Genomic DNA, 12,817 nt, shown 5'->3' with positions numbered 1-12,817 from the left:
ATATTTAAATTCGAATTTACTTCAAATTTTACATTGCCTATTGGAACTTACGAATTGTTTATTATATATATAAAATGGATAATACTGTATTCGTTTATATTTTGTAAATAACATAAATAGAAATTATCAAGTTTCTTATTCTAAAGACTTAAATTATTGTACAAAATGTATTTTAAATGTTTACGAAATTTTGAAAGCGTCAAAATGTTATAATTTAAAAATTCATGAACTTATAATTGAAAAAAATATTCAGTTTAAAATTTCAATTTTTAATTAACAATCAAAATGTATTCTTTCAATTCAAACTTTAATTGGACATAAAACGTTTAATTATCTATTAATAGTGTAAAAAATAATTTATGACATGTTTGATAATTTAGATTTACATTGGGGATATCAAATTATGCAGTTGTTTAAAGGATTAAGTATTAAAGAGAAAAAATAAATAAATACAATAAAAAGCATAAAATAATTATGCTTTTTTATTAATATAAAACAAGGACAAAATCAGCGAATAAAACAAAGTTTATAATGAGTGTATAGGGTGACACTTAAACATGAGTTTTATCCAGAGGCAAAAGAGATATTTCCAGCATTGGTTAGAGTAAGTTAAGTCAGTGGTTTTCATCCGGGTACAATGAAATTTAGTGGTGAGCAGTGCCATAACATTTCTTACGTATATTACTAAATATACGAAAAGTGCAATAATCCTAATAAAGAAGCAGGTCGCAACTATGAAAGAAAGGCTGAAAACAGTGGGTTAGGTTGTGGACTGTAGCTAATACAAATACGGAGAATATTAGGTCTCCATAACATGCACCGCCATCTGCAACCACAACATGCAGGAGATTCAGCACAGCGATTTGAGTGGTGGAACATGACGTTAAATTTATAGCACGACGAACCACTCCTTCGGCATATTTGATGGGAATCGTCACCATCTGCGCCACTGAGCAGTACATTTTCGAACACGCATGCGACATTGAGTACGTTTTACCGTAAGCGTTTGGTGCGGGAATTGAGATGAGCAGCTTCTCGGTCCGGTATTCATTGACGGTACCCCGAATAGTGACCGATATGTGTATAGTCCTAACACGGCGGTGGACGAATAGTTCGATGATTTGCCATTGACACAATTACGGCAGATTTACCGGTACGATGGCGTGCCACCCCATTCATCATGGATGGCATCCATCCATGGACATCCATCATGTATAAGCTCATATTCAGTAAGAACAAATTAATTATATATTCAAAATATTGATAAAACTTTAATAACAACATTTTTTTTTTTATCCACAGAAACATTTTGGATTGCAAACATCAACATTTGTGAATATGAATGAAGAACTCATTCCTTTTAATTAAAAGATTCTTAGCAAAGTAGCATAATATATACTTTTGCATATATAAATTAATTATATATTCAAAAGTGATATAAAACTTTAATAACAACATTTTTTTTTTTATCCACAGAAACATTTTGGATTGCAAACATCAACATTTGTCATTAGAGATTTAGGAAATGTCATTTGGTTAAGTTTTTGAGGTATGACTTTATAATGTAAATTTATTTGGGTTTTATTTTACTCATAAATTATTATGTTAATACCATAGACTACACATTTCTAAAATAGTTTATTATTAAACAATGTAAAAAATTATTAAATTTTATTTCACAAATATGAAAATATTTATAATCCCACTGATAATTCTATCATAAATCTTATGCTGGAAATTGGATTAAAAAATGTCAATATTTTGGTTAAATCAATATAAATAATTGAATCAACTTTCATTTTCATATAGTATCTTTCTTTAAAATGAAATTAAGCTGAAGGTCATGGTTCCATACATCCAATGCTGAGATGTGAAAAGTTTATGGCAGTTAATATGTCANATAGAGATTTATCTAAATAAAATTAAATTTAAGTAGTTTTAAAATGTGCTTTTGATGTTCTATAAAAGTTTAATAGAACAATTTTAGATGTTTATATGCTTTCATCTTAACATTAAACTAGAATATTAAAATAATGATAATTAAAAAATAAGTTTTAAATCATCTAGGCATAAATATTTAATTCGTTTTACTAATGTTTTTTAAAGCAGTGATAAAAAATAACCGGTTAAACTTCATTGAGTAAATAGTGGATTATCAAATATCCTGCATAATATACAAGAATTTGGCATGAAATCTTTAAACGTTCTATTATTTTGTGATGCATCAATCACTGCCATCCATGCCAGTTTTTCTAAATTTTCGGCACACTTCTGTTCGCGAAAAACAAGAAAGTCGTTGTTGAAATGTAAAAAGCAAAATCATTCCTTCACTTGTGTCTTAAACAATCCAGCCAAGTGTATTCTCGACACTTAAACTGGAATAGATTACCAGTTGAGTTGCCATTTTAATTAATCTCTTTGAATTATGAAATATATCCTATCAACAAAGTCTAGTTTAACAAGATAATTGTAGCCAGAAAAATGTTTTCGTTCTGTCTGCATTTCGTCTTAATTTTTGGCAAAAACAGTTAATGAATGAGCTTCGTCAGCAAACGTTCTACCGTTCCGAATTCAGTGCTTAAGAGGAAGAGGAAAGATTTTTATATTGGAAATTATGACAAGAAATGGTTGCAAAAAGAACATTGAAGAAGTCTACGTTTATTAAATGTATATAAAAGATGATTTTTATTATAAAAAATTATTTCGCAAAGTCAAATTGATTAAAATATCTCGTTTAATCGATGCTAATTAGAAACGAAAGAAATTTCGTGGAATAAAGATATAAAATTTGCTAAATCTGACTTAGATATTTATTTAAAAAATGCTTCTTTCAAATGCAATCAAAGTAGTGTATATAAGAAAAATTATTTTCAAAATGAAGTCAAATAACTAAACAATTTTAAAGATAAACATACTTACAAGCTTCTGGAATAATCCTAGTCAATAGACAGAGTTATTGATTTACACCAAACCTCTTCACGGCACAATCACAAACAGCACCCCGAGACCTTTGAGAACTGGGTATGGCATAAGACAACTGACACCTTTTTCCCAGGCATCTTTCTCCATTGCCAGTTAAAGTCTGATTGGATAAGTTAATGTGGGGGTGCTTTCCATTTATGGTTTTAGCAAACTGAAGTTAATTTTGAAGCGTACAGTACATCCTACAATTCATTGCAATCTTCAATTCGCTTTCTACACGTTTCAATCTATATCACCAAATAAAACAAAAATAATCATTGATAATATTTATTATATTATTGTAAGAAAATGATAAAAATTTTGCATTTTTTCTTAATATTTCATTATTTTTCATGTTAAATTTTTATATTTCCAACATTTTTTATAACTGTATAATAATAAAGTTATATTTTATTATTTATTGAGAAGAAAGCTTCATTTAAATCTTGAATAAGTGCCAAAATCATCGTTTGAAATATATTCTTACTTACATTCCTCATTTCAGATTTCATTACTGTTAACGTAGAAATGCACTTTTTTCTAAAAAAGAAAAAAAATTACAAATATCTGAGTAGATAAATATAATTTATAATTATAAAAGGAGATAAGTAGATATAACTCTAAAACACTACAATAATAAATTAAAAATAAATTCATATTTTAAATTACATATAGACTATATTTTTTTTTATTTTCAGTTTCTTCTAATATTTCGATTTTGCTGCCAAATCGATTTAAGTGTGCGTCATACTTTCACCAAAAGAGAAAATTCCCTTCAAAATGCACGTTTAATATGACAGCTGCAATGCTGTATTTTTGGACGTTTTCCCCTCTCGTTTGCTCCTTGTTGATGTTTCTTTCCAACTTGTTTTCATATTTCTTCTTTGAAATCTGCTACGAAATTTAAATCGATCGTATAAAATACATTTTAAATTATGAAAAAATAATGGCAAAAAGATTGTAAATTCAAAAAACTCTGGCGATAATTATCAACAAAAGATTTACAATCAACGAATAAACTTTTATTTTAAACATGCATATTTAAATGGTAGTACAAAAAATACAACTATTCTGCATAAAACAAAATATGATACATCTATATTTCGAGAAATATTTATTTAAAGGGTAGAGCATATACTAAATATCATGCCATCGTGCAGTTTTGCCAAAATACGCTTAAAATAATCTTAATTAAACTAAACAAATATCATTTATACAATGTAAACATCTAAAGAAAATATGTTCAGTTGGTAAAATCTGAGAAATAAATAAATTGAATATATTTAAATGTTATAATCGAATAAACTCGCTAAACAGTTCGGGCGATTTTTATATGGGATGGAATTGGTAAGAGAAGTCTGAAATGATATTACAGTCTTGTCCAACATCCGGAAGATATATTTGATTTGTCAATACATTTTGAAAGTCTATATTTTCTGTAAAATAAACATAAATTAGTCGAAAATAGATACAAAGTTTCTAAATTTAAGTAATTACCTATTTGTGGCCACTGGTAATGTAAGTTTGATGAACAGTAACTTTGATCGAACACATCTGTATATGGTATAGCTTCTACGTGAACCTTCTCGTCCTGCTGACCGTAAATTATACCTTTTGTTCTTTTTATTAGTGAATCTTGGTGGTCAAAATGTAACAAATTACGCTTATTACTAGTCGCATCCAGGTGGATATCATTAGATACTTCACTGAACGTAGTTTTGTAATTATAAAATGAATCTGGATTGTGAGAATTCCTTCTGCGTTTTCTTTCTTTCTAAATAAATATTTAAACATTTTATTTGAGTTTTAATTAATTATAATATAGTAAAATAAATTCCAAGATACTCACATGCGCATTACGCGCAAATATTTGGTTATTCGTAGTAAAATCAATTGGAACTATTTTCCATAAATGACCTCCTCTATCGGACTTTTCGCCTTTCTCGAAATGAGGATTTATAGATAAGTTGTATCGAATAGATTTCTAAATAAAAATTATTTTGTGATCTCATTACAAAAATTATAAACTTTTTTAAAATTTTAGCTCGTGTACTTACTTTCCATCTGCCGTCAGAATTACGGTAAAAAGGAAAGTGTTCCCTATTTTAAGAATTAATTAATATTTAATCAAATAGAAAGATTACATATAGATAAATAACAAAATTAGTTTGTTTTTTACGTTTGAATTTACATAATAATGTTTTATTATAATAATTCTTCTAGCCTACTAAAAAGATATTTGTTCATTTTTGTCGAGATAGGATGACGAAATCCATTTATATCTTAAAAACAATAGAACCTATTTCGACTTATTTTTAAAAACCTTTAAAAACTGCAAGACTAACAAGTAGCAATGTGAATTCAGCAGAGAATAAATGCTGCCACTTTGTACAAATCGATTTCTTCTCGTTTTTAATATACTTTCATAATGTTTGTGGTATATTTTGCCATCTCAGAATCGGCGCAAAACAGTAAAATTTGATTGATTTTATGGTAAGGTAGAGAATGTTTAAACTACATAAATTTAATTCGAAAAACCTAGTCAGTATTACAATTAAATATATTTTTGTGGTTCTGTATATCATTACTTTTGTAAACATTTTCTAGACTACAGTAGTACAGGTATAAAATGTTTTCAAAACAAACTGTGTAAGAAAATTTTAATAAAGTAGTACTGAAAAAAAATATTGTTGGTAATATAATGTAATAGTGTTTATTAATTTAAAGATACAAAAGTGTTTTATCTTATTACCAGGAGACATAAAATTTATAAAAGTAAGACTCTATTTAGTTATTTTTAAAAAAATAATGATTTTAGCCGAATTAGAAAATATTAAAACGCTATACTAAATTCTTTTGTATAGTATTCTTTAATGCGGAAAATAAATGAAATGTAACTATTAAATGTTAAATGAAACATAATGTTATAAATATAAAGATTACATTTATAATATTATGGAAGTAGTGGAAATATTTTACAACTAGAGGCCTAGGGGATCCGAAATTGTCTTATAAACATAGCCTTTCAAACGTATTGTTTCAGCGCGAGAAAGGATAGCTGATTTAAGATGCTGCTCTACAGTACTGCTAACCGTCAATCTCAATGCCCTTCAATTTCTGTGCTTTACTAAAGAGCCAAGAAATGCAAACGAATCTTACATTTTTCAAAACGTAAGGTTTTCCTTAAGATTTAAATCTTCTTCAGCTGGAGAAGGGAATAAAGTTGAGACCATGTTCTCCCTTCCAGAGCTGAAACAATACTTTTGAAAGGCTATGTTTATAGAACATTTTTGAATCCTTAGACCTCTAAAACACTAAAAATACAGCCACTCGCGGAATATCCTGCATAAGATTAAATTTTGAAAATGTATATCAATTTTAATATTTACTCATATATTCTTTTTAAGCTCTAGGAAGCTAACAACGCAGAAAAGAATACAGAAAACAACATTAGCTAATTGTTAAATATTTGAATTTTATTTATAGGCCTACATATATAATTCTTCTATATCTGTATATAATGTAGATATTTCAAACAGCAACCTTTACAAGATCGAAGATCGGTCTGTTAGCATAATGTCTAAGTCATTTTAAGAACTTTTTCCGTCAATAAGTGGACTTTTAATTTTAATCTACAATTTATTATAAAGTTATGTTTTAAAAAATGAAAGTTGTCAGAATTACAATTATTATATTTGCAGAATATTTTTTCAAATGTAGAAGGATTTAATTAATGTCAAAACAACAATACTCAATTTAATTGGACGGCAAATTACTCGCCGGTTATAATTTTTTTTAATGAATTTTATTAAAATTTAATGTACAATACTTCTTAAATAAGTTGTCGGTATGTAATTTGAGCATATAGTTATTATATCATTATATTAAACCATTATTAATTCACTATTGGATAAAGGTCTATCTGAGTCGTATCCCATATATATGCCTGTCATGATTTGTACGAGCCCAAATAATCCTTGCATTTTATATAAATTCATATTTCCATTTCGAAAGAGATCTATCCCATGGTCTTTTGCAATTTCTTCGGCGCCAATTCGGAATTGCGTATCTGCTTATTATGGCCGTATTCATAACCTAGGATCAATAGTTAGTGTAAGAAGTTAAACAATGAGGGTTCACGTACTAAAAGTAAAATGAATAGTAAACAGGTCTACATTAAAAAATGAATAGTAATTGGCTAACTTCTAACTTTTGTTCCTTGGTCATGAATACGGCAGTTAGTATGTCAGAATTAGAATGCCTGTCTGCCAGAAGGCTCTGCATTACTGTAAAACTGTAAACATGCTAAACAATCTAATTCCAAATATTTTCTTTTATACATACAGTAAACAGTGCTTACACGTCCACCGAAAAATCGTGAAACATCTGATAAGTAGCTGCGTTTTTTTAACACAAAAAAATTTTTTTTTGTTAAAACCACAAAGCTACTTATCTACAGCCATCCATCCATAAAATTTAAACGTGATCCAACCAATAACAATCTAGAGAAACACCAAATTAAATGTAAAGCCGCAAAGCTTGATTATATATATATATATATCTTTAATATCTCTCTGCACTTCACTGGAAAAGGAGGGAGTATATGAAAATCTTAATTTGAGAAGACACGACAATCCCAGGATTGCTTTTTACTTAGAGTGAGAAAGATAAATCTTCAAAATGAATTAAATTTGTTAGGAAAATCTTACATTCTATTATACACTTATCTATTAAAATTAATAATTTTCAAAATAATTCAGTAATTACGAACAAATTTATATTGTGAAGCGAAGGAGACTATCTCTAATCCAACGCGTTGCTGTTACAGTGACGATTGCCTGCCCCACTCACGCATATGTTGTCGCTAGCGGGGGGTAAACTGGTGAGTTGTTCTATTACCACCGCATAGATATGAAAAATATTTAGTTTTAAACTTGAATTTTACATAAATCTATAAGTATTTAGAAAAAAAAAGTTAATTAAAATGAACAATCAACATGCACTCTAAAATAAAATGGTAATACGAGTGTTTTTTATATCTTACAGATGACATTGTGCCAAATGACCCATTATTTTACAAAGAATGTAGGCCTATTTCAAGTTATAAAACAGAAACTGATTAAAAACAAAATCCCTAATATAATTTATACAAATTGAGCATAAACCATATTTTTGATATTAAAATAAATGATGTAAATAACGAATCCATTCTTCAAATTTATTAATTTTAACTTGAATGATTTCTAAACTTTTTTTCTGAAGTTCGATTAAGAAATAGGTCGTCTATATGTTCTACAACAGGGATTGGTCGTACTCGTGACAGTCTCTTGCTATAGAACAATGATGAACTTAACTCGAAAAATGTCCAAACTGACCTTATTTCGACAATATTTAGTGAATGTAGTTACAAAATCGGCTTCCTAGATTGAAGAACCGAACAAAATTAATCTAGAACAACCTCAAGGCATTTTTGGTGGCCACAATTGAGAACCCCTGATTTAATAGTATTGCTATCTATTTTTATGAATTTTGCATAATAAAGAAATATTTGTATAATATGCATTCACTTCTTTATGAAAGCAAATATTTAATAAAATTCGAATAGAAAAACATCGAAATAGACTATCAAGAAATTGCCATTTAACTAATCAAGTCAATAACTTCTAAAATTATTTTTTTGGATCAGTTCGTGTTATGTAATTATTTATGTTATTTAAATGATGTCTTATAAAATTTACTACTACTTAAACAGTTTAAAATTTGCTAGTTTAAACCAATGAAAATAAGTAAATTCTTAAGATCAAAGCAGTTTCTTTATGTTAAATTCTTTTTTTTATTTCCTAGTAAAATGAATAAATCTGTACCTTTGTTAATATTAGTATTTGCTGGAATTAAAACGATGTGATTTGTAAAACCGATGGGGTAACACAATGCTACTAATTTGCCTTGTACGGAGTATTTAGTAACTAACTTGTACCGAATATTCGAAAATAAATTGATTAACATCACAGAGATTAACACCATAAAGTAATATATGATTAACACGTTAATAAATATGTATTGAGACTTTTGTATTTATTATTTTCAAAGAAACAATAATGCAAATGTGGAAAGTTTTTAAAATGTATTTTTAATGGAAGTAAATTTTTTTCTTTACATAATTACGCTAAATTTCTTATTTTTTATTAAATTTATAAAAACACTTACCCAATCCATTGATAAATTTCCGAAACGGTTAATTGCGATCTTTCTTTAAGGGCTAATTCAATTAATTCCTTGTAAGTATATGGCGGTTTCTCGGGTTTTACTGTCAAGCACAAATATTCCTGGGGTATTGAATGGTTATCTAAAAATTTATTTTTAAATAAAAACAAGATCTGTTTAATCAATCTGAGAAAGTATATATAAGTTCATATATGTCTGTAAATAAACTATTTACAGACGTATACTTTTATGATAATAGTTTTAGGCTATGACAGATCGAGGCAAACGTGAGCTGCTGACGAGTCCCTTTTATGTAAATTTATCTTCAAATTGAATAGATGTTGGCACCGTATTTTACGAAATAGAAATATAAACTGCTTTTTCAGCTAGCCAAAAGTTTTATTTTAAGAAATAAACATTTCCCGCCTGTTTTAGTTCAACTTCAGTTTTTAAATAAGACGTTTGAAAAATGCATGTTCTGTTTTTCAAACATTTTATTTAAAAGCCAGAAAAGGCTTAGAGCAGGTCGAAAACATTTGTTTCTCGGCACGAAAGCCACATTAAGAAGCAGTTCATACTTATATATGTAAGTTTATATTACGTTAAGCCCACATCACACGATATTCAATAAGGTGTGAAGGTCAGGTTCACAACTCTCATTGTGAACCTGACCTTCGGTTTTTAACTCTGTTCCTGACAGAACAGAGTTAAAAACCTAATAGCAAATTCTGTGATCGATAAGCACGTATGTCAGAAGCACCTAAGTTCTAGGTACTTCTGACATACTGTAAATACTCCGCTTTTAGGGCTTTTGCGTAAAACTTAAGTAAAATCTTAGGCAAAAGCCTGGATTGCCTATGGCTAAAGTAGCCATTGGTTTTAAGCCTACTTACGATCTCGACTTTTTTCATAACTGTGATCGTGGTAGATGGTTTTTTCTTCATTAAACAACGTTCCGACTTGCAGGTTTAATAACCAAGACAAATTTTCTTTGGTAAGAGTCAATTCGCAATCGTTACCATCGTCTTTAAAATTTCTTTTTGTATCTTCGTCGCTCGAATCGGAAAGAAATCCGAATCCGAAATAATTGTCTAAATCCAGGTCCTTCAGAAGTGAATTACTCGCAGATTTTGCATTATTTTTACTCTTCGTAAGTTTTCGTTTCTTCTCCGAGCCACTCTCTTCGAATAAACGACGTTTCACCATCTTTTTACCGCATTTTACAGAGTTCATTTTTTAGAAAAGCAGACGATTTTCGAAATTCTAGTCTCGTGCTGCTTACGTCAGAATCATGTCATGGCATTATTAATATATTAATTAAAGCTAATTATTATTCATTTTTGCCATATTTTAATTATTATAAGTAAAATACAATTTTTATCCCGTATTTTTTAAAAAATAACGATGTCAACATATATAAAAGATTTGCTCCAATAAGAAAGTTCAAAAGCAGACGACTCGTGAGCTACGTTACAACGTCATCGTGGATTTATTATTTTACTATATAATAAAGCGAATTATTAACAATTTTTCATTGCGTATTAATTATTATACGTAAAAAATATATAAAACTTTTAAAATTAAATATGTAAATTTATATAAATATAAAAACAACCCAGTCCAAATTCTATTAATCAAACGATTTATTGGGCTAGAACGTGGCTACTTAATTTTATACGTATTACGTAATATGAGTTAAAGATAAGCGGCTGTGCCGCCATCTTGTTTTAAATTTAATCCGTCATTATTATTAGAATAATTCGGGCACGGTTGTTTATTTGTATATGCTTATCCTGCTAAAGTCTTAAGTGAACTCTGAGGAGAGCTTTCGCCAATCGTGTGGCAAATTGGCAAATACGTGTATGATTACTGATTAGGCCTAAATCTGTAGATCCCCGCTTTACGACCGTTCGATTTATAACAAGTATAAATTTCTCATGATAATGATATTAAATGCCGAATTTTTCTTGGTATCACGTAGTTAATACCTAGGAACGTAATCTCAATTCACTACGCTGAACTTGCGGAAATTTGACAGTTTGTTTGGTCGTTTTGTAGAAGTCAATTAGGTCGTAAAGCGAGAGCTACCTTAGGCCTATCAAAATGTAGTTGCAATTTGAATTTTTGTGACAAATTACATTGAAACTGTATCGAAACCTTCACTTCCCTATAGTCGCTTTTAATTATATTAAGTAGTACTGTTTCTTTTCTATTCTGGAGGGCTTTACAAATATTTCATGCATCATTTTAGCTTTCGACCATTCCTCGAATTCTTAGATGTAAAAGACTTTCACTAAAGTAATTAATATCTTCCACACTTCGTCGGTAGAGTAAAGGAAGTTCGGCTTTTATTTACGTCCAACATTATTAGAGCCGTTCCTTCGAAGAAGAGTGCATTTAAAAATCTATTTTTGTAAGCAGAAATGGGGGAAACATTAATTTTTTCCCTCTCTTCCTCTATTAGAAGATGAAATTTGTTTACTAGGATTAGCGGCGCCATTCTTATTAAGTTGGGTGCAATTTCCTAGAGAGAGATTTTAAAAAGAAACGAACAAAAGTAACTGGCGGAATGTCGGGTCTCCCGGATTAAACCTCTATAAACGTCAACATTTACGTTACGCAAGAAATGTTCTTGAACTTTGGGAATCGGGGCCAGAAATTTCTGAGAGGATGGCAACGAATGACGCATTCTACGCCATAAACAATACGCTGGATACAGCCAAACAACCCACTTACTTCATTCATTTTATAAATCTGCGAAATAAAAAGTTGGCAGATAAAGGGGGTGAGAGCGAGAGAGAAGAGAGTTGGCGAAATATGCCAAAGAACTTGGTAGCATTTTAAACGAAATATCTGAGGTTCGACTTACTTTTTAACAGCCAAGTGAAATCAAAAATAATATCTATCCTCTTGCCAGGTTTATTCGAAAGTTTATTTTGGCCATTTCTGTTAGTTTTGGTAATTTTACGAATAACTTCGCAGCTAACGCTCCCGTTCGCTGCTTAGTCAAGTACATCTTTTCGCTTTCCAGCCTAAGATAATTCTGTAAATTCATTCATTCGGTGGCAAAACTTTAACTGGATATTTGTTTAAAGGCTTATGTACAGTACATCGATTCGGGAAATTCGTTTCGGGTGAAGCGTAAAACGTGGAATTTTTCCAAATTAACTCTTATGCAACCAAACAAATTATATAACCGACTTTTTAATATCGATATTTTCACATTTTCTCTTAGTTCTTTCCCTAAAAATTGACACCACAGCATTTAATTTCGCCTGTTTTCTTGTTGTTAACTATCCTTACGAAAACTTTTGGTTTTGTAATGAAGAGAAAGGCCTTTCAGAAGTTGAGAAAGGCCCTAGCCACTTACCTTTTTTGGCTTCTTTTACACATTCAAAAATTTTTTGAAATAATTTAATTTAGTGATGTTTCTCTTCGTCTTTACTGTTAGTAATTTCTTTTCTATCTCTATAAAATTCGCCATTTTCTTTTAATGGTGAATTTATTATAAAACAAAGCTTTTTATACTGCATTAATTATTCATAAGTGGAAATTACTTTTATTTTCGTGCAAGATACAAGAGTAATTCCCACTTACGACTAATTGTTACATATAAACATCCAAAAAGAATATTAAAAATTAGAGTTAAATT

The 12,817-nt window shown here is 29.3% G+C and overlaps 1 protein-coding gene across 2 annotated transcripts; it reads right to left on the bottom strand.

Moving 5' to 3' along the window:
- Nucleotides 1-3,952: 3,952 nt before the first annotated feature.
- LOC111634086 (forkhead box protein J3-like) lies at nt 3,953-10,450 on the bottom strand. Of its 2 annotated transcripts, none has more exons than XM_023378763.1 (6): nt 10,059-10,450; nt 9,169-9,268; nt 5,019-5,061; nt 4,811-4,945; nt 4,459-4,735; nt 3,953-4,397 (listed from the first exon to the last, which is right to left on the bottom strand). In XM_023378763.1, exons 1-6 carry the CDS (start codon nt 10,396-10,398, stop codon nt 4,291-4,293), a joined length of 1,002 nt encoding a protein of 333 aa, XP_023234531.1. In that variant the 5' UTR covers nt 10,399-10,450; the 3' UTR covers nt 3,953-4,290. The 2 variants fall into 2 exon arrangements, with proteins under 2 accessions (XP_023234531.1, XP_023234530.1); XM_023378762.1 differs by having other exon boundaries at nt 3,954-4,397; nt 9,169-9,307.
- Nucleotides 10,451-12,817: the final 2,367 nt, after the last annotated feature.

This window comes from Centruroides sculpturatus, unplaced genomic scaffold (assembly GCF_000671375.1).
Source record: "Centruroides sculpturatus isolate CEXI.00-Female unplaced genomic scaffold, Cexi_2.0 scaffold838, whole genome shotgun sequence".
In the NCBI taxonomy this organism is placed as follows: domain Eukaryota; kingdom Metazoa; phylum Arthropoda; class Arachnida; order Scorpiones; family Buthidae; genus Centruroides; species Centruroides sculpturatus.
The sequence above is the reverse complement of the archived record's forward strand: the minus strand, read 5'-3'. Positions and strand labels throughout refer to the sequence as shown.